Source organism: Plecotus auritus (assembly GCF_963455305.1).
Source record: "Plecotus auritus genome assembly, chromosome: 2".
Taxonomy (NCBI): domain Eukaryota; kingdom Metazoa; phylum Chordata; class Mammalia; order Chiroptera; family Vespertilionidae; genus Plecotus; species Plecotus auritus.
The window spans coordinates 159,699,335-159,722,940 of record NC_137771.1 but is presented as its reverse complement, the minus strand read 5'-3'; the positions used below and the strand labels follow the sequence as shown (position 1 = coordinate 159,722,940).

The 23,606-nt window shown below is 39.0% G+C and overlaps 1 protein-coding gene across 1 annotated transcript in view; it reads left to right on the top strand.

Annotated features, from left to right (window-relative positions):
- Positions 1-276: 276 nt before the first annotated feature.
- The window catches only part of SLC9C1 (solute carrier family 9 member C1), a gene marked incomplete at its 3' end in the record, with an annotated part of 107,909 nt that continues 84,579 nt past the window's right edge, over positions 277-23,606 (top strand). The window contains exons 1-6 of the mRNA XM_080654684.1: positions 277-325; positions 1,415-1,515; positions 7,863-7,991; positions 12,028-12,193; positions 16,778-16,903; positions 21,893-22,054. Coding sequence (XP_080510810.1) covers positions 7,893-7,991; positions 12,028-12,193; positions 16,778-16,903; positions 21,893-22,054 — 553 coding nt within the window. The 5' untranslated portion in view covers positions 277-325; positions 1,415-1,515; positions 7,863-7,892. The remainder of the gene's footprint in view (positions 326-1,414; positions 1,516-7,862; positions 7,992-12,027; positions 12,194-16,777; positions 16,904-21,892; positions 22,055-23,606) is intronic.

The window sequence follows — 23,606 nt, the reverse complement described above, 5'->3', positions numbered from 1 at the left end:
TAACATATCACTAGAAATAATTAAGGAGAAATAAGTGTTGTTTTTAAATTATTATCATTAAAGAAAAGCATTAGAAAGCCACCAAGAAGGCAAATCTTATTTTCCTTTGATCCTGTGTGAGTTTTGCAGAGCGTCATTAGAGTTGGATTCAGATGGTCTGTGAGAACCAACAAGATGGACATGAATTCCAGTACTGACAATTACGCTTTCCAGAACAAAGGATTTAGTGGCAGTTGGGCAGAATTTATCAAGAATAAGATCAGTGGTTATCCTCAGGACCTCCCTGAAATCATTCTAATATTGGCTTTGATCTGCACAATTGGAGGTAAGTGCAATTATCTTTATTTTAGTTTATTCTATAGATGGATTTGTAAATGCTACCATATAGCATTTTTAAAAAGTAGCAGTAGTAGGAAATTAGAATTTTGGTCCTAAATTCATACCTTTGTTCCCAGATTTTCAATTAAATGAATCCAACAATAATCTGCCCCTGAGAAGAAACATGTAAAATCTAATCCTTATTCTTCACCTCTATCGTGTTAAAAATATTCACACTTTCTTAGATACTAGGTTCTGAGTAGATTTAAGTGATGGGGAGAATTGAAACAGATAAGTAGAAAATCAAGGGTTGGGGGATTTTTTAATCTGTGTTATCATAAACTATAGTTTCATTCATATTTTAAAGTTTTCTTTACTTGGACAAAAATTTCAAAGTGATAGGTCTGAATTGTTCAGTTACTTTTTAACCACTGGGTATGGTGTCCCATTGGTTTTGTGCAAATGATAAATTATTTCGATCTCTTATGACAATAAAAGAACACTGTAGAAACCAAAAGTATGCACCTTTCTACATGCTTTGATGTAAGAATTGTATTAAAAAGAAGCAGAAAACATTAAACTGAAGAAAATACTGTAATATTGCTTATTACACTTTATAATAATGATTAACAAAGTTAAGTATTCATGCTTTCTATTATGTAGTAGCTAACTAGTAATAAGTAGCTAGTTTTTTTCTCACTGAGATAATTATTACAGTTAGTTCCTCATTATTATTTATGAATCAGTCAGATTTCACTCAAGTTTAGTTTTTATTAACCTCTTATTGCAGGATTGCCAAAGAAGCTACTCAATTTGTAGCGTGTGAACAAACTGCTAGAGATATTTTAGTAGTAACCCAAGAACCAATGATTCTAAAGAAATTATATACTTCATAGAACAGGTCAAGCAGGAATCTAGTGGACTAGTAATTACACTGATTCTGTGTGCTTAAGTGTGAAGGAGGGTTTCAAATACAGAAATATAGGAAGTAAGTAGTGGATCAGTATTTCATTGTCCTCAGTGTTAAGAATTCATATTAAATTAAAGTTCTTAAAATGTAATATTTTACTGCTTTTTAATAACTACTTTTTTGCAGCAATTTTGAACCTACACTTGAAAGATTTTATAATTCCTCTCCCTGTGATACTATTTTTAATTGGATGCAGTTTTGAAATATTCAGTTTTGCATCTGACCAGGTGTGTATAGTAAATATGAGTATTTTTTACTATAGCTAAGATTCATATAAATACAAAGATGGCTCAAGAGGATTGTTAAAATACTTGTCTCTTCACTGTTCTGCCATTTGATAGGTGCTTAGGATGTGGATAACATCAGATGTGTAGGAAAAGGAACCGGGTGTGAAAAAGCAAAGCTTAGATGAGAATTGGTTAACTAGATAGAAGCCCCGAGTGACTTAGAGCTGCTGATACAGAACTCTCATAGCAAGAGAATTCTGACAAAACAACAACAACAATGTATTGCCTCAATTAGGAATGTTTCAGTTGGATTTCCATTAGAATAGAGGCTAGTCTCTAAGTGTGCCTGGCTTGGAATCCTATCTAATAAAAGAGTAATATGCAAATTAACCATCACTCTGCTACACCCACCAGCCACTCCCACCAGCCAATAAGGAGCAAATATGCAAATAAACCCAACCAAGATGGCTACGGCCACAGAAAGCAGGAGGGAGGCTTGGGTTTCCCTGGCAATGGAGGAAGTCAAGCTTTCCGCCGGCCCTTGCCGGCCTAGGCCTCCACTCAAGGCTACAAAGTTTCAATGATAGAAGATACATAAATCCAAACAGAAATGGCGGCAGCCACGGAGCTGGAAAGAGCAGGAGGCTAGGGTTGCCCCTGGCGATGGAGGAAGCCAAGCTTTCCGCACACCCTGGCCAGCCCAGGCCTCCGCTTAAGGCTACAAAGTTTCAATTATAGAAGATACATAAATCCCAAGAGAAATGACTGCCACCAGGGAGCAAGCAGAAGGCTTGGCTCCGCTCCAGGCTACAAAGTTTCCGTTGTAGAAGATAAATAAACCCCAGATACCAGGGCCTCCGCTTGGGTCACCAGGGGGCGTGGCCGGCCTGCAAACCACCACAGGCCCCTCACCCAGGCCACCCCACACCCCAAGGGAACCCCCACCCTGATCCGGGACACCCTTCAGGGCAAACCAGCTGGACCCCACCCATGCACCAGGCCTCTATCCTATCTAATAAAAGAGTAATATGCAGATTGACCATGACTCCAACACACAAGATGGCTGCCGCCATGTGGACACAAGATGGCCACTACAAGATGGCCAGCAGGGGAGGGCAGTTGGGAGGGACCAGGCCTGCAAGGGAGTGCAGTTAGGGGTGACCAGACCTGCAGGGGAGGGCAGTTAGGAGGGACCCCAGCCTGCAGGGGAGAGCAGTTGGGGGGGACCAGGCCTACAGGGGAGAGCAGTTAGGGGAAAACAGGCTGGCAGGGGAGCAGTTAGGCATCAATTAGGCTGGCAGGGGAGTGGTTAGGGGGTGATCAGGCTGGCAGGCAGAAGCAGTTAGGGGAAATCAGGAAGGCAGGCAGGCGAGCAGTTGGGAGCCATCAGTCCTGGATTGTGAGAGGGATGTCTGACTGACCGTTTAAGTCCAATCCCAGTGGGATCGGGCCTAAACGGGCAGTCGGACATCCCTTGAGGGGTCCCAGATTGGAGAGGTTGCAGGCTTGGTTGAGGGACACCCCCCCTCCCCCATGCACGAGTTTCATGCACCGGGCCTCTAATTATATATATATATATATATATATGTATATATATATATATATATATATATATATATATATATATATATATATTAGAGGATTAGAGGCCTGGTGCATGAATTTGTGCATGGGTGGGGTCCGGCTGGCCTGGCCATGGGGAGGGGACATGGGTGGTTGGCCAGCCTGCCTGCTGGTCGAACTCCTGGTCGAGGGGACAATTTGCATATTAGCCTTTTGTTGTATAGGATATACACTGAGTGGCCAGATTATTATGCGTTCAGAGATCATAGTAATCTGGCCACTCAGTGTATGTTCTCCCATGTAGTGGTCTTTCTTGTTGTTTTGTTGATGGTTTCTTTTGCTGTGCAGAAGCTTTTTATTTTGATGTAGTCCCATTTGTTTATTTTCTTAGTTTCCATTGCCCTGGGAGCTGTGTTGGTAAAGATATTGCTACGACAAATGTCTGCTATTTTGCTGCCTGTGACTTCTTCTAAGATTATTATGGTTTCCCATCTTACGTCTAAGTCCTTTGTCCATTTTGAGTTTATTTTTGTGTATGGTGTAAGTTGGTGGTCTAGTTTCATTTTTTTTGCATCTATCTGTCCAATTTTCCCAACACCATTATTGAAGAGACTGTCTTAACTCCATTGTATGTTCTTGCCTCCTTTATCAAATATTAATTGAGCACAATGGCTTGGGTCGATTTCTGGGTTCTCTGTTCTATTCTATTGGTCTATATGTCTGTTCTTGTGCCAGTACCAGGCAGTTTTGAGAATCATGACTTGATAATATAGCTTGATATCTGGTAATGTGATCCCTCCAACTTTGTTCTTCTTTCTCAAGATTGCTGCAGCTATTCAGGATCTTTTTTTATTCCAGATGAATTTTTGGAGAGTTTGTTCTAGGTCTTTGAAGTATGCCATTGGTATTTTAATGGAGATTGTATTGAATTTATAGATTGCTTTGGGTAGTATGGACATTTTAATTCTACCAATCCATGAATACGGTATATTCTTCCATTTGTTTATGTCTTCCTCTATCTCTTTTTTCAGCATCCTATAGTTTTCTGAGTACCGGTCCTTTACCTCCTTGGTTAAATTTATTCCTAGGTATCTTAATTTTTTGTTGCAATGGTAAATAGGATTGTGTTTTTAGTTCCTCTTTCTGTTAGTTCATTATTGGTGTATAAAAAAATCCATAGACTTCTGCGTGTTGACTGTGTATCCTGCTACATTGCTGAGTTCATTTATTAAGTCTAGTAGTTTTTTGATGGAGTCTTTAGGTTTTTCTATGTACAATAACATGTCACCTGTGAATAATGACAATTTCATTTCCTCTATAGTAAATATTTTAGATTATGCAGGCCATATAATCTCTGTCACAATTACTTAAATCTGTCATTGTAGTTCAAAGGCAGCTATACTTCCATAGACAATGTGTAAGTGAATTGGCATGACTGTGTTCCCATAAGACTTTATTTACAAAACAGGCATTGAGAAATTTTGACTTAGGGACAATATTTTGCCAACACCTACTTCAGTCAGTCAGAATATGAATGAGAATGTGTGTGAAAATGATTGACTTTCCCAAACAAATTTAACCAGAGATGTAAAAAAATGATGGAAAACATATATTCATGGAAAAACAAAAGCAGATCACTACTTTGTCTTGAATAGGTTTTATAACCATATAATTTTGATACAAAAGCAATTTTAAGTGCAATTATTTATGACCTTTATGGAAGTTTGTTGACTTTTTTGAAAAAAATCAAGTTGTAAACCTTTATTACAAATTAAAAATGAGGTTCTTAAAACTCAACCTGACCGGATATGAAACAATTTAAAAACCTTTAAAGAGAAAAGGCAGGCTTAAAAACAGCAACAACAACAAAAATCACATGTTGTCATCACCAAAAAGAGACATCTTTAGGAAAAAATAATAAAAACCCGATGCTGCATAAATAGTTCTAGTTATCTGTTCAATGGCAAGCACTTAAGGTCTTCAGCTCCAATCTTTTGTTCATTTCTTACTGCTGGAATTTCATATTCATTCCTTCTTGTTGGATGACTAGACCTTATAATATTTCACTCAAATATTCTGGAAAAGATAGTCTGGAAGAGGTGATAAGCCTACACTTATTCAGCCTGGCCCTGCTCAGCCTCCAGAGGGGACGAATTCTCAGGTGGTGGATCAGCTGCTTTTGTCTCTTTGCCATCTTGTGGGTTAGGGTTTTCTGGGCCTCTGCATCAGTAATTGAAGTTGTGTCAGTACCGACATTGAGGCTTTCAGGTGGCTGCTGACCTTGGGACTCATCTCCTTGATTTTCCTTATCTTTATTGCTGTCCTCTCTAGGCTGTCCTTGGTGAGGAGGGTCCCTGTGGAATCATGGTCTATAGCCCCAATACATATTCTGTCTCACTGGTCTCTCTTGTTCTCCTACACCTTGGTTGTCAGCACCCTTCATCACTTCTCCCTGTACAGGAGGGTTGGAATACTGTAGTCGACACCCATAGGGTCTACTCATGGATTAAGGTGGGAACCCTGGCCAGTGGGAGGGTGGGCACTGTTGGGCCTGGCCTTCAGGCTCACTCTCTCATCCCTCATTCTTTTTTAAAAAATATATTTTTATTGATTTCATAGAAGAAAGGAGAGAGAGAGAGAGAGAGAGAGAGAGAGAGAGAGAGAGAGAGAGAAACATCAATGATGAAAAAGAATCATTGATCAGCTGCCTTCTGCATGTCCCACACTGGGATGGAGCCAGAAACCCAGGCATATGCCTGACCAGGAATTGAACCGTGACCTCCTGGTTCATAGGTTGACACTCAACCACTGAACCTCACTGGCTTGGCTCATCCCTCATTCTTTTCCCCACTCTCACTTTTCTGGTAAGTCTGCTGGTAATGGTGTGGAGGACCCCTGCCACGTGGATAGCACCTGTAATGGTTCCAGTCTGCTGCATATTTACGGCCTTGCACTGGAACTCCTCCACCAGGGCCTGTAGCATTTGCCGCCTCGTACCCTTTTCTCCTTCAACAATATCAAACTCCACAGTCTCTCCATCTCCTCTACTGCAAAGGTACTTCCAGGGGTTATTCTTCTTTATGGCAGTCTGATGTACAAATACATCTTCCTTGATGTCATTCCTGTTGATGAAACCATATCCATTTTTTACAATGAACCATTTTATTGTTTCCAAATCTTCCCTGCAAAGACCTTCTTGTCCCCACCTGCAGGCACCACTAATGTGAGGCTGTCCAGGTCAGGGCTCCCTGCCCCACTGCCCTGTGGTGTCGTGCTTGGCGTCAGCCGTGCAGGTGGTTGGCAGCTGCTGGGTCTCCACTCCTCTGCTCTTGGTTGCTGTGATGGTGACCTGGGCCGGCTGCATAGCTGGGCAGCTGCTGCTCTTCTCCTGGTGTGATGGTAACTAAGCCAGCAGGGCTGCATGGGGCTCTCTGGGGTCCATTCTCCACCCCCACTACTGATCAAACTCAATTTTTTTAATATATTTTATTGATTTTTTTACAGAGAGGAAGGGAGAAGGATAGAGAGTTAGAAACATCGATGAGAGAGAAACATCGACCAGCTGCCTCCTGCACACCCCCTACTGGGGATGTGCCCGCAACCAAGGTACATGCCCTTGACTGGAATCGAACCTGGGACCCTTGAGTCCGCAGGCTGACGCTCTATCCACTGAGCCAAACCGGTTAGGGCTCAAACTCAATTTTAAGTTATTCTATAAACTTTACTATTTGACAATAATTCTTTTCTCTTCTTGCAAGCTAATAAGTTAGACTGCCACAGTTTCATGATCCTGGTAAAAACCATACGACTCTTGGACCAGCTAAAAGGAACTCTATCACTCAGGGCAATCGCAGAAGCCAGAATGTCAGTGTTTTCCTGTGCCTGTTCCATGAGTCCCAGCTCCCAGAGAGAGAACTCAGAGGGCCAGACGAAACCTGCACACACAATGGGTTGAATTACAGAAGAAAACTGAGTTTAGAGAACTTGAATAGTTTATGATGCGCAGTTAGCTCTCCTGTCCTAAAGAGTTATTATCTTTAGTACTGAACAATATAGTAAATCTGGCCCTTGCTCTGGAGAGAAACCTTGGTCTATCTTCCAAACTTTTCATTCACTTCAATATTCTGGAAAAGATAGTCTGGAAGAAAAGCAACCGATGCATCCTCTCATAAGACCTGAGAAGCACAAGAAACCATGAGAATCAGCTCCCACATGCATAGATCTCACCCAACTCAGTAGGTGCTCAGTATTTCCTTACAGAATGGATGTTGAATGGATGCCCAGAATAAAATTCATAAATATCAACTAAATATTTTGTGATAAACAACACAAATTAGTTATTTCATGAGCTGCATTAACTTCCCACATACTGCTATCCTTCCACACACAACTTCTATATAAACCACAGCTAGTTATTTGTAGTTTCTAGAATTTGATATGATTACTTACTCCTTTGTGGGTTTTATGCATGATAATCCATCTGTCTGAAATATCTTTATTCCTCTAGATTTTCTGCCTGAAAATCTCCTAGATATTTCTAGAGGCCATGTAAAGTACTTCCTAGTTAAAAAGATAAAATGGACATAGATATGTGCATTAACTTTCCACTATAATTGGTAATAATCTGATGGAAAATTATAAAAATCTGACAGAGTTAAGACAGTAGCACTTATTACATTTGATGTATGTTTTCCTCTTTTGTTGGAGATAAGAGTATCTAACATGTAGTCTATGCTAATAGAAGGATGGATAAATGAGAAAATGACATATTTTTATATTATTAGGTCCTAAGATATGCTGATGCCATACAATGGATGGATTCACAATTATTTTTTTATTTATTTACACCAGTAATTATCTTTAATGTTGCATTTGACATGGATGTTTACATGTTCCAGAAGTTATTTTGGCAGGTAAAAAGTATTCTTTTCCAATAATATCATTCACTAATGAGCCACCACATTTTATCTATGTTTAAATTTTTAAAAATTTTACTCAAAATTAAGAAACAAAGAAGAAAGGGGGAAAGCACAAGGTGTGAAAGAAGTAAAATAAACTTTATATTTTAGTGAATATGCTATATCTTGACAAATGTCTAGTTAACTGAAGACTAAGGGAAAAATTATGGAAGAAAAAGTAATCCTGAAAATCTGAGTGGTAGAACTAACACCAGTTATGATTTTATCTCTGACATGCTATAAGAGAGCTATTGTGAAATGTATTAGGTCTAGTAAAAGAAATTTATTAATAAAAGTGATGTTTTAAATATTCTCTTTCTAAAACTTCCTACACCCACATGGAGAAGAAAAAGACAGAGAAGAATATTTACAGAAACAACTATAACTCTAATTTACAAACTGTTGCGATTTTTTTTCTAGTTATGTGAGATTTTGACCTCAGCAAGAAAAGACCTTGAGGCAAAATACTCCAGATCTTAAGCAGGGGTGCATTTATTTCAAATTAACAAAAACAATTTTATAAATATAAGGCCACTACCTAAACTTTATTAGAAGCAAAACTATTAAAACAATGTATACTTGAAAGAGTCTAAAAAAATGGAGGTCATACAAATGACCCAAAAAAATGAAATAAAAAAGAATCTATATATATAAAAGCCCAGCAACCGAACAGTGGAATGACCAGAACGACTGGTCAACCAGTCACTATGAAGTGCACTGACCACCGGGGGGCAGATCCTCAATGCAGGAGCTGCCCCCTAGTGGTCAGTGTGTTCCCACAGTGGGAGCACTGCTTGGCTGACTAGGATGAGTGGCGCTCCCACAGCAGGAGCAGCCACTCAGAAGGTGGGTCCACAACCACTTGGCTGACCAGACTAGAGGCGCTCCCACAATGGGCCAATCCCTATAGGCCACGCCCCCTACCAGTGCACAAATCCATGCACCAGCCTCTAGTAGAGATATAAAAGTAGTTTGGTGGTGATTCCTGCCTATCTGTCTCCTGAGTCTGTTCAACTCTGGAGGTCAGCTGAGGCAGGAGGATGAGCTAGATGGCTGAAGGACCCCACTCATGTGTCTGTTGGTTGGTACTAATAGTGTTGACTTTAGGCAATAGGTGTCACTGCCACACATATATCTCATCATCTAGGAGGTTATTTCAGGACAAGAGGCCCGGAGCACTAAATTCGTGCACAGGGGGGCAGTCCCCTCAGCCCAGCCTGCACCCTTTCCCACTCCAGGACCCCTTGAGGGATGTTCAATTGGGCCTAAACTGGCAGTCGTACATCCCTCTCACAATCCAGGACTGCTGGCTCCTAACCGATTGCCTGCCTGCCTGCCTGATCACCCCTAACCACTCTGCCTGCCTGCCTTATGGCCCCTAACCACCTCTGTCTGCCTGCCTGATGGCCCCTAACTGCCTCTGTCTGCCTGCCTGATCACCCTTAACCACTCACCTGCCTTCTTGATCACCCCTAACCACTCTGCATGCCTGCCTGATCACCTCTAACCCCTCTGCCTGCCTGATCACTCCTAACCACTCACCTGCCTGCCTGATCACCCGTAACTGCTCACCTGCCTGCTTGCCTTAATGCCCCTAACCACTCGCCTGCCTGCCTGATCACCCCTAACCCCACTGTCTGCCTGCCTGACTGATTTCTCTTAACCACTCACCTGCCTGTCTGATCACCCCTGACAACTTGCCTGCCTACTTGATCACCCCTAACTATTCTGCCTGCCTGCCTGATCACCCCTAATTGCCTCTGCCTCAGCCCCCACCTCCACAGCTTCATCCAGAAGGATGTCCGGAAGGTCATTTGGCTGGCAGGTCTAATTAGCATATTTGCTTTTATTATTATAGATTCTTCACAGTGGGTGCAGAGTCTCAGACATCCATCAATAGGAGAGAGAAAGCTGGAATTTGCTAGTGCTTTTCAAGTTTCTCCTTGCATCATATGCGCTCTTAAGTCCCTTTAGCCAAAATGAACCACACAACTGACTCAAAGTCAGAGTAGGAGATAACCACGCAATGGTGTGGCTCCAGGAAGCAGAATTGCTGCTGCCACTTTAGTAAACAACATGCCATGTGATTTATTGAGGTATCAACAACAGCTATGTGGTGGAAGGACAAGGATTTTGGCCTCAATCCGCTTGTCTCAGAGCCTATTTTAATGTACTCCTCCAAACAGGAGTTAGTAATATAACAATCCTGGCCACTAAAACCTTAGAAATAAGAACTTACCCACCCTAGAAGTAACTGTTCTATGGGGCCTTTATTTTTTCTCACTATCCATCAAGCTTTATCCAGAGAAGACCCCTCTGAGTAGTGCCACATAAGTACTCTATCATGGTTCTGCCACTTAACCCAAATCACTCAGCACTGGCACCTGCACCAGGCCTCCTGTGCTAGAGTTCAGTGCTCACTCCCTAATGTATGAGTGTCTCTTACAAGTAATCAGAGAGAGCTAAGTAATCAGAAGGCAGTAAGAGCATTTCACATCATTATTATGAAGTCACTAGAGGTCCGATGCATGAAGATTTCTGCAAGAATGGGCCTTCCTTCCCCTGGCTGCCGGCATCGCCTTCGCTCCGGCCAGAGCCGCCTTTCTGCCTTCCCATGCTGCCCAGAGGCCTGGAGCTGCTGGGGCGGTGCGGAATGCCTGCAATGACGATGACGCAAGCATCCCACCCTGCCCCCTGACACTCAGAGCCTGCATATGCAAATTAACCTGCCATCTTTGTTGGGTTAATTTGTATACTCAATCCTGATTTGCTGGTGGGTGTCACGAAGGTACGGTCATTTTGCATATTTCTCTTTTAGTGTAGATTATAACTGCTCTTTTATCTTATTATTTTTAAATGAGATAATTGACATGTATGTAACATTATATTAGTTTTAGGTATGTAACATAATGATTTGATATTTGTATATATTTTGAGGGACCATCAAAATAAGTCTAATTAACATACAGATATGCAATGTGGCAGTATTAACTATAGCCACCATACTGTATATTGCATTCCCATGAATTATTTATTTTATAATTGGAAATTTGTACCTTTTGAGCACTTCATCCATTTCACTGACCCCCTCAGCCTCTGACAACCATCCATCTGTTCTCTGTATCCATGAGCTGTTGTTTTTTCTTTTGGAGTCCACATATAAATGAGTTCATATGGTATTTGTGTTTCTTTGTCTGACTTATTTTACGTAGCATAACGTCCTAAAGGTCTATCCATATTGTCACAAATGGCAAGATTTTCTTCTTTTTGTTAAGGCTAAATAATTATACATATATATCACATTTTCTTTACCCATTCACATTTATCCATTGATGGACATTTAAAGTTGCTTCTTTGTATTGGGTATTGTAAATAATATTTCAGTGAACATGGGTGTGCAGTTCTGAATTCTTATACATAATTTCAGGACAATCACATTTTCCCAAGTCCATTTGGGAATAAAGTTGATAAGTAGACATCACAGGTAGAATATGAAAAAGTAGAAGGTGATGGTGGGAAGGCAGAAGGTAGGTAGATTTTTCAGTCCTAAAATAACAGAATTTTTATTTTCATGTTTTCTATAGTCCTCTGCTATTTTCCTACATTTTTTCTGTTATCATATTTTCTCTTTTCCTTTTTTGACACCTTTTTTAAACTTGTGTTCATTTTTTTATGTTATAGACTATGTCTCAGTTTTATGCATAGTCAAATGTGTATGCATGTATGAGTATGCATGTATTTAGGGTATGTATGTATATACTTCACACATTAAAAGTTTCTTTTTTTAATTATAATATAGTATGTCTTGGGTCCTAAAAATCTCATTGCAATATATGCCTTTTATTTCCAGAGTTGCAAGCACATAGTTATTAAATAAGATAACTTAAATTTTCTGTTGATGGCTTGTGTGTGATTGTACATCTTTAATAAACCTGCCAGTCTGCTTTTTAAAAGTCAATCTAATTTTTCTATCTGTAAAATTTATTTGCAGATAATTTTAATTACAATTCCTGGATTTTGTATCAATTATATCTTAATTCTTTGGTATCTGACATCTGTGAATAAATTACATTTGAGAACCACCCCATGGTTATTATTTTCAGCTATCCTTATGAGTTCAGACCCCATGCTGACTGCAGCTGCTATAAGAGACCTTGGTAGGTATATTTTTCTCCTTTCCTGTATTTAAAATATCATATTCTATATTTAAGTTGTCTATTTTTAAGATCTGTTGTTCACTGCTTTTCATGATGTGAAGTGTGTCACTGGGGCATTGGGACTGAGCATAGATATTTGGGTGATGATGCTTAAAATATAATAAAATGCAAGTGATGGCTTACTTATTATATATGTTTAAAGTCTTATATTCAATTATGGAATAGATCAGGGGATTATTTGGAATCCTTGACTTTATACATGCTTCTATCTTATACCAACAGAACAGTTCTGGGGCTTTACAACATTGCATATACTATATTTTGGTGACATTTGTATTACCCAACACCTCTTTTTTTTTTTTAATATATTTTATTGGTATTTCACAGAGAGGAAGGGAGAGGGATAGAGAGCTAGAAACATCGATGAGAGAGAAACATCGATCAGCTGCCTCCTGCACACCTCCCACTGAGGATGTGCCCGCAACCAAGGTACATGCCCTTGACCGGAATCAAACCCGGGACCTTTCAGTCCACAGGCCGACGCTCTATCCACTGAGCCAAACCGGTTTCGGCAAACACCTCTTTTCCTTTGAAAACACTGTCATTAAGATAATGCCATTTACAAAAAAAAAAAAAGCCTTTTGAGTCAATGTCACCATTTGAACCAAAAGCCTGAAAAGTACAAAACAATAAAATCACTAATCATACAGTATTTCAGTGTGTACTATTTTGGAGAACACATATATATTTAAAAGTAAAATACCAAATCAATGTAACCCATTGAAAATGTGAGAGCCTTATTCAAGAAAAACAAAAACCTAATTTGTTTTTCCCAGTCACTTTTTAATAATGAGAACTAGAGCATTTGTTTTAAAAAAAGAATTTGTATCTGGCGCACGCATACATGTGTGCATGCAGACACACATATGCTGTGCGCATGTGTGTGCACACACACACACACACACACACTTTTATTTTATGGCCAGTTAAAGAGGAAAGAGCTATCTGAGGCAGGTAGAAATAGAGTAGGGGAGACACATCAAGTGTATCTATATGAATAAAGGGAAGCCAAGTCTTCAAAACAAGGAGATTAAGAGTGTGAGGTAAACTTTAGAAGGAAGTGCCAGCATTATAAACTATCCTTGCCTCTATGGGACTCATTGAGTGACAGCCTCTTTCTACTCAAAAGATTTGGGGGAGTGCTTTTCTACCTGAGAGCGTTACACATTTCCCTTAACTTTATAATATGACTAGAGCCCTGGTGCACAAAATTCATGCATGGGGGCGGAGGTCCCCTCAGCTCAGCCTGCACCCTCTCCAATCTGGGACCCCTTGGGGGATGTCCAACTTCCGGTTTAGGCTCTATCCCAGGGATCAGGCCTTAACCGGCAGTCGGACATCCCTCTCACAATCCTGGACTGCTGGCTCCTAACTGCTCACCTGCCTTCCTGCCTGGTTGCCCCTAACTGCCTCCTGCTGCTGGCCAGGTCACCCCAAACTGTCCCCCTCTGCCAGCCTGGTCACCCCTAATTGCCCCCCTTGCTGGCCTGGTCACCCACAACTGAGTCCCCTGCTGGCCTAGTCACCCCTCACTTCCCCCCTGCCAGCCTAATTTCCCGCAATTGCCCCCCCCCGATGGCCTGGTTGCCCCCAACTGCCCCCCCTGTCGGCCTTGTCACCTCTCATCCCCCCACCCCACCCCACCCCGGCCTGGTTGCCCCACGCAGCCTGCTTGTTCAGTCGTTAGGTCATCCCTCACTAACCCCCCTGCCGGCCTGGGGGCATTAGGGTTAATTTGCATATTACCTCTTTATTATATAGGATAATCTAGTTAGTATTACACTGGTTTCCTGGCCTGCCATTGTTGAATTTAAAATATTTTTGGGTTAATTTGCAGGGTTATTTTTGTAAATTTTGGCCATTTTTTAATTAATTTCTTTATTGATTAAGGTATCACATATTTGTCCTCATCCCCCCATTCCCATCCCAAACCCCTCCCCACGCATGCCCCCAACCCCCTGTTGTCCATGACCACTGTTTAGGCTTATATGCATGCATACAAGTCCTTTGGTTGATTTGTTTTTCTCTTCACATTATATCTCTTAAAAAATAAATAATTTTTCTCTTTAAAATATTTTTGCCTGAGTTTTCAAAGCAAGATTTTTACATTTTTACATTTTATTCTTAAAAAGAGAAAGAAGAAAATCTGCCCAGGCTTATGAGTAGAGCACATGAGTACATTCACACTGTCTGGAGCTTTATCTGGTCTGTTGACTCCTCTTATGCCCCCAAGTCTATTATTTATTTCCAAATATTCACATTTTGTTATAGTTCTATTTTCTTTTATTTAATTACATTTTATTGGGGTGACATTAGTCATCATGGACATATAGGTTTCATGTGTGGATAACTAATTTACAAAATCTGTATATAGGGCCATGTGCCCACCACCCAAAGTCAAATCTCCTATCTCCTCATATTAAGACTCCTTCCTCCCCCGACCCTCCTCCCTCTGGCAACTACCACACTGCTGTTTGTGTTCATAAGTTACAGTTTTATATTCCACACTAGAGGCCTGGTGCATGACATTCGTGTACTTGTGTGTGTGTGTGTGTGTGTGTGTGTGTGTGTGTGTGTGTGTGTGGCGGGGGGGGGGGGGTGTCTCTTAGCCCGGCCTGCACCCTCTCACAGTCCAGGAGCCCTCAGGAGATATCTGACTGCTGGCTTAGGCCTGGCTTGTGACTGAGCAGCACTCCCCCTGTGGGAGCATACTGACCACTAGAGGGTAGCTCTTGCGTTGAGTGGGATTGGGTAGAAACCAGTTCTCTAACATTCCCTGAGGGGTCTTGGATTGCAAGAGGATGCAGGCCAGGCCGAGGGATCCCACTGGTGCACGATCAGGGCCAGGGAGGGACATAGGAGGTTGGCCAGACAGGAGGGGACCATGGAAGGGCTCTAGGGCATGTCTGGCCCATCTAGCTCAGTCCTGATCAGCCAGACCACAGCAGCAAGCTAACCTACCGGTCGGAGCGTCTGCTCCTGGTGGTCAGTGCACGTAAGAGCGAGCAGTTGTGTGGCCTTATCGTTTCATTAGTATATTACGCTTTGATTAGTTGAATGGCCGACCGGATGACCAGATACTTAGCAAGCATATTAGGCTTTTATTATACAGGAGGATATGAGTGAAATCATATAGTTCTTAGCTTTTTCTGTCTGACTTATTTCACTTCACATAATGTTCTCAAGGTCCATCCATGTTGCAGCAGAAGCGGTATAGCCCTACGGGAGCCACAAAGGCTCAAAACTATGGTTCTATTTTCTAAAATAAAATAATCATACAAAACTATTATGTTTTTTTTTTTTTTTGAGTAACAAACAACTCCAAAACATAGTGGCTTAAAACAATAATTATGTATTATTTCTCGTGAGTCTGGCAGTTCTGATGATATGCGCTGGGTTCTGCTGATCTTAGTTAGGCTCACTAATAAATCTGCTGTCAGCTGGAGGGTCGTCTAGACACTGAGTGATCTAAGATGTCCTCAACTAGGAGGATCGATGTTTCCTCCAAGTATTTCTCACATCCCTCCAGTAGTGTAGCCAGGAAATGCTGCCATCATGGTAACAGGAGTCTAAGAGAGAGGAAGCAGAAATATTTCTCAAGCCTCTGCTTGTATCATTACATGACCAAACAGACTGGATCTCTTCAGTGAAAGAGAAACTGCAAAGTCTCAGAGCAAAGGGCATCAATGCAGGGATAGGTGAAGAAGTGAGCCATCAAGGCAATTGAGCTTCCACAAGAACAGACTGCCTTGCTTTTCTTCTCTTCCAACAGCATGCTTACTGTATTAGGTTGTGATCACAGCTATAGAGTGGTTGGTCTACAGGGCTTTTACCATGCAATGTTTCCTTCCTGTGGGGATTTGGAAAATCATCAAAGTTGCTCCAAGTTATAGTTTTGTCATAATAGACACATTTAATAGCACAGAAAAATGATAATTAATGGCTCTCTAAACTTAGAATATAATAATAAATGAAGGAAGATTAGGATCAAAATAGATAATATCAAGGTGCTCTCCATTCATGGAGTTTGATTTCTAAAACCACTAAAAGGAATGTATAGGAAAATCAGACAATTTGTGTTAAAGTGAGAGTATCTGGGCACTTGCCTTAACCCTTCACTAGGTACAGTGTTATAAAGTCTTGGTTTATGAATTTACTTTATCTTGTCATTGTTTTTTATGTTGCCATAAATATGTGATGTAAGTATTTATATAGGCCAAATCACTGAGTTAAAAAAATAATGAATTTCATATTTTCATCTGCTTTGAAAGAAGGATTGAGAGCCCTAGTTGATTATCTCATTTACATCAACCATAATCAAGCACAGTTAATTTGGTACTTAATTATGATGGTCTAGACTTAACTTACAGTTGATATATAATTACATTTTCTTAAAGAAAGTTTTCAAACATGACTAAAGTTTAAGTATGTAGTAAAAGTAGCGATGTATATCCATAGCTAAGAATATTTTTCTACTTGCTAAAATTTTATTTTCTTCACCTACAATATTTTTTCCTTCCATAGGTCTTTCTAGGGGCCTCATCAATTTAATTAATGGAGAAAGTCTGATAACCTCTATAATGTCTTATAATATGTTTACTAGTATCATGGATTTTAACACTGACCTGAAAAGTATGAACCATTCCTTAGGTAAGGACTTATTTTTTAATTTATCTTTATTGTTGAAAGTATTACAGATGTCCCCTTTTGTTCCCTTGTTGATCCCCTCATCCCTTCTCTCTACGCCCCCTCCCCAGGCCTTCACTGCACTGTTTTCTGTGTCCACGGATTATGCATGTAAATCCTTTGGTTAATCTCTTCCTGGCCCTCGCCCCTTTCCTCCGAGAATTGTCAGTCTGTTGCACGCTTCCATGTCTCTGTCAGTTTATGTTGTCCATTAGATTCCACATATAAGTGAGATCGTGTGACACTTGTCTTCATCTGATTGGCTTATTTCACTCAGCATAATGCTCTCCAGAAAAAAAATCTTTTATTGTCTGAAAACTGACATAGATTTTGTAATATCTTATCACAAATTATACTTGTACAAGCATAATAATGAGTATCAGTATAGTGTCTTACCTTTTAAAAAGCACTGCATGTATTTACAAAACGTGTCCCTTATTTAATAGTAGTTGTAATTTTATTGTGAGGTGAGTTGGGACTTTCATGAGGATGCTTATAAAAGCAGCACTCCTCCACAGGCCTAGGCTGAACCATTATACTTGACAGTAAGAATGAGAGGTGTTGATGTGTTGAAGATGAACTCAGAAGATAAGCCAGGTAGTGAATGCATTCACCAGTGATGGGAAGAGGCAGCTTCCCTTCCCTTTCTCTTGGTGTTAAAGAATTTACCAGGCCATCGAAAAATACACAGGAGTACTTGGAGATGCAGGATAAACCCATTTATTTGCAAATGTTTCACATGTACTAGTACAGTAACTCAGGGGGTCAGTTCTCCAAATCCTGAGTCCCCCAATATGTAGGAAGCTTTCCCTTTATACCCTTTGGCTTCCTTGTCCCCCAAATATGGATCAGACTTCTGGACCGTTCGTGGGCTTTGCAAAAAGCCCCATGCTTTGAGATGGGGGGATGTGAGACACACCTTAAGTCCTGGCCTGGAGCCAGTGCTGATAACCCCCTCTGGGGGTTGTGTGCGGTTCATGGTTTATGGCCTCTGTAAAATGGGAGTATTTAGGTAAATAGGTCTTGCAAGACCAGATATTTAAGGAAGGGGCAATGACTTGGTTATAGGCTAACAAGAATGTGCATTAGGGATACTGATTAACTAGGTACAAAGTCAGGCTGCCAGCCTCCTACATTCTTTCACAAATGGAGTTAATTATAGGCTAGCAAGAGTATGTATTAGAAGGCAGGTTACTCCACAGATTCAGATTTAGATTGCTACCCTCCCCCAATGTATTTTTATCTTCCCCATCATTGGGAAGATGTCCCTGCAAGCAACATAGAAAGCTGCCAGCAGAAGTGTGAGTTATATGGTCATCTACAATGCCTGAAAGCAGTGCTTGTAAGCAGAGAAATTGCAAGGTGCCCATGAGCTCATTTAACACATTCAGGGAGTCCTGAACCATAAGTATTTTTTTCCTTTATAATATTATGTGTGTGTATATAAAATAAGTGAAATATGTGTAATTATCACTCAGGATAAAAAATATAGTGTTACCAGTGCATCCAAAAGTATCTTATGTGCTTCTCTCTGATCAAAACCCAATACCTTCCTCCTAGAACAGTGGTTCTTAAAGAGTGGTGTCTGAGTATGGGGGAAGGGGTTCTTTGAGATTGTCTATAAAGTCCAATATTTTCATAATACTGCTAAGAAGTTATTCATCTTTTTTACTGTGTTGTCATTTGCACTGATTTTGGAAGAACAATGATTACAGTCTTCTGGAGAAAATTGCTGATGTGTAGTTATTCCACTCACTGGATGTCTTCCGTGTTCCAAGGCCTTCTGCAGCATTATCTCATTCCACCTCCCTATCCCCTTGGGGGAAAAAAGTGTTTAGGAGGTGCTTCCAGACCTAATTCTAGTACATCAAGGGGTCTGTATGATGCCAAATAATCAATTATGTTGAAATGGGATTTTTTCTGCTCCCCCTGTCCCCAGAAATTAAGCATAACCCAAATTATCTTTCCAAACACTCAGAAAAAGTTTTAGCCACCACTGTTTTCCCTGTCCCTGGAGAGTACTTTATTTCTGGGCAGCCAGAGACCCTGTTTATTTCTATTTTGACTCATCATGCCTTACATATTAATAATCAATGCCTAAAACTCAGAATTGAAGACTATTTTTTCCCCAAGAAGACCCATTTATGGGACCATCATCCTCTCATGTCTTCTTCAAGGGATCGGGTCCACATGATGGACAATTATTCTACTTGGTCAAAAGAAGCACTCACCTTTAGTTTTTCTCTTTATCAAATTAGTTTACCCAGGCCATGGCAGCTTGGAACATCTATGGTGAACCTAGAACCCCAATTTAGCACAAGAAGGTACATCCTCTAAAATGCTTAATGTATGTTATCTACGGTGTGTGAGAAAGCTAAATACCACACACATACAAGCTCTTTCAAAATTCAAGTAAAAAGAAAGGTGACTCAATATAGTAATCAGGGACTTTCACCATAAAACTTCCTGCAGATAAGACCTCCCTGAAAATGGCTCAAGTGATTCACAAAAAAAAAATAAAAAAATTCTATATTCAGAAGCATCTTAAAAACTCAAGGACCACCCTTGGAAGAAAATTCAAAGAAGTACAGTTTTACATACAGGGCCTCGTTTAAGATATTAAATATTGACCACAAAATTTCAGGGAACTGTCAGAGGTGACATCTACAGACTAATCAAGAGAACTTTCTTGATATTATATTCACTAGAAAGAAAAAAAAGTAAAAATAAAAGGAAGGTACTGATGTGGAAATTCATTCATTCATTAATCAAACAATTATTTATTGATATGTACTCAGTTATAGTTCTTATTTAAGGCCCTGGTGATTCAGCCATGAACATAATAGTCCTGCCTTTCATAGAACTTGCCTTGTAATTTTTATAATAAACAATGGAACACAATTTTGCATTTGTTTAGGTTTCAGAGAAGTAAAAATTGTAAACAATCACCCTACTAAAATATAATAGTAACAATTATAAATAATAAAAGCTCTGTTATTTTCTTAGCCTTTCGGACTTTCTCTGAATTTTTAATAGTTTGGAAAGAAAAAATTCCTTTAAGAAACTTAATAAGCTTTACTGATATTTCATTATTATCTATTGACACAACTGTGAATAATTTTCACAGTAATTATTTTTATAACTCATTTGAACAGTTGCTTTATCTTTGAAGTTAGCACATGTTTCATAAGAGGAAAAAATTAAGAAAAGTTATTACACGCAGAATTCTTACCTTTTCCAACTTGAGTGTTAAAAGTTTAAGAACATTGTAAGACATAATAGATTTGTTTTGAGGCTTTTCCTGGCCTAATAAATCAGTTCAGTAACATTTTACTGATTAAAAGCTATTTTCCTTTCTTAAAGGAGAAAGCAATTTTTATACTGGGTCTTCTAACTCCAGTTCCCTGCATCCTTGTTAAACCAGAGTAGGCCTCTCTTGTTTCAAATATAGGAGGTGCTGGAATCCCAAAATTATCAAATTGGCTAAATCCATGCCTGGGACTAATTTGACTTAGAGACTTAGAGGGCCATTCATGAAACTCCTTCCACATTCATGCTATCCCTACAGATCTTTCTACTTGCCAAATGTAGACTGCTGAGGCTAAAGACAAAGAGAGAATTTTAAAAGCAGCAAGAGAAAAGCAGCTAGTTACCTACAAGGGAATGCCCATACAACTGTTAGCTGATTTCTCAACAGAAACTATGCAGGCCAGAAAGGAGTGGCAAGAAATATTCAAAGTGATGAATAGCAAGGACCTACAACCAAGATTACTCTACATTTAGAATTGGAGGTCAGATAAAGAGCTTCACAGACAAGAAAAAGCTAAAGGAGTTCATCACCACCAAACCAGTATTATATGAAATGTTGAAGGGTATTCTTTAAAAGGAGGAAGAAGAAGAAAAAGAAAAAGATAAACAAATGAACAACAAAATGGCAACAAATACATACCTATCAACAATTGAATCTAAAAATCAAAATAAATGAATAAGAAATCTAATGAACAGAATAAACTGGATATAAAATAGAATCAGGGGCATGGAAATGGAACAGACCAACAATTCTCAGAGAGAAGGGGGTTGGGAGGATGGGAAGAGATTAAACAAAGATCTTATATGCATATATGCATTACCTATGGACACAGACAATAGGGTGGCAAAGGCCTGTGGCAGGGCGGGAACTGGATGCAGGGAGGCATGGGGGGAAAAAAGAGGGACATCTGTAATAATCCAACAATAAAGATTAAAGAAAATTTTTTTAAGTGGGCAAGACTTTCTTACCCACTGGCATATCTGATTCCAGCAAAGGAGTATGTCAACGTCTTAGGCTTCCTGATTGTCAGGGGAGGGTATCATAATGACTTTACAAAGTCATTTGGCAAAACAGAGCGATATTAAAGATGTAACTATCCTTAGTGCATAACTGCACTTCTGGGGCCCCAGGAAGTAATCAGAAAAGTAAAAATCAATTATGTATAGAAATATACACTGCAGCATTATGTATGAGGGGGAAAACTGGAAAACATTAAATGTCCAACAGTAAGGAACCAACCAGTAAGTTGGCAGGCGAGGACAATGGAGGAGATACATTCTGCATTTCCTCAGTGGCTTATGTTGGATCTAGAATATAAATGACATGAATTTAGAGACTTTCTACCTCTTGTGCATCATCACATCTCCAAAATTTGTTGTACTGCTTGGCACTGCATAACAGTATATTTCTTAATGAATGGAGACTGAAATAAGTTCTTACACTAAACTGACTGACTTTTATAAACTTGTGTGGCTTTCAGAATTTGAGAATAGAAATATGAAAACATCCTACATCTACCCTACATGATATGAATGAGCTATTTTTAAAGATAATGACAAAAGGAAAAGCTAATTCAGTCAGAGTATCACTCAAAATTAAGTGAGTTCTATTAACTATTTTTAATTTTCTCCCCTTTCTTGCAGTACGTAGCATCGTGAGTCCAATATTGTCATATTATCTAGCAAGTTTCTTGTTTGGAATTCTCTGTGCAAAACTGGTTCAATTGTGGATGTCTACTGTTTTTGGTGATGATATCAACCATATAAGCCTCAACTTTTCAAATCTGTACCTCATCTTTTTTATATGTAAGTGAGGAGCCTATCCCTAAAATTAAATCACATAGAAAAATTAAAAATAAAGATATCAAAAATTCACAATAGACATACCAAGCAAAAGTTAGTTTAAAACAATTTAACTGATCTAGAGTGAATCTTTTTGTTAAAATAATCTATCAAAAGAGATAAAAATGTTAGTATCTATACAACAGAAAACAATATGCCAAAATATATAAAGGCAATACCATTATTAAGCAGGAGAATTTGACAAAACTCATAATTACAATGAATATTCTAACATGACTTTCCAAGATAATTTCATAGCCGATTGAAAAAAAATAGTATGCTATAAAAAGTTTTAAATAAAAACTTAAGTGTGGGGTTCATAAGATATGTAGAGTTTTTCTTTCTAAAACATAATGCATATCCTTTACGTATACCTGTAGACCATTTACAGAAATAAACTAGACTACAGAACTTTTCAATAAAATTCTAAATCCACAATGCAATTAAATACTAACTACAAAAGGAAGATCTTAAAAATAATCATTCTAACTGCATGACATTAAATATACTTTTCTGGGTAACTCAAAGATCAAATAGATCAAGTAAGGCTACATATTATAAAATTCATTATTAATCCATTTATCACCACTTTCTTCTCATGGAAGTATGGCAGGTATTGGTAATTAGCTATATCACTATTTGCTGACACAGTCTCAGAATCATGTTCAACCCAGTTCTTCAGATGGCCCTACAAATGATTTGAAGTTTGCATATGTGACAATACCTAGTCAACAACTTATACTATGTGCTTCCATTGCATTTAAGAATAAGACAATGTTGCCTATTCTCATATCCAAGATTAAAAGTTGTTCTGGAAGATCTAGCTAGTAAAATAAAAGAAAAGAATAAAATTTATACATATTTGAAAGATAAATGGTTACAGTAGTTGCAACATTTTAGATTATATGAAAATTTCAAGAAAATAAGCCAACAATGCTTTTTAATAGTTAGTATAAAGTTAATATAAAAAATCAGTACCGTCCTTATAAGTCAGCAGCAACTAGTTAGAAAATATAATGAAAATTTGATTCTCTTTACGTTGGCAAAAAAATTATAGAATATCAAGGAATAAACTTACAAGAAATTTGGACCTAAACAGAAAACTATAAAAGTTTACTGAGAGTATAAAATTTGAATTAATTGAGACAGAAAAAAACTTCTCTTTAGAAGTGCTAATGTAACAGGATTTATTATTTTCATGTCTGAGGAAAGAAAGGCAGAATGTAGGATTTTGAGTTTTCCTAATTACTCAGTGAATTAAAGCCAATTACAATCTATTGCTGTTACAGGATAAAGTTAATGAATTAATTATGAGAATATGATCCATCTTTACCATATACTACTTAAATCGTGCATGCCTAATTTCTTGCAAAAATATATCCCAGCAAATATAATTTCCTGTAACACCATTTAGTAAGCAAGCATAACCTCAAAATTAAAGGTTATACCCCCAGGAAATAATAAACATTGTGTCAAAATGTCTCTCACTAAACATTTTAGAAAGTGAAATTCTAGG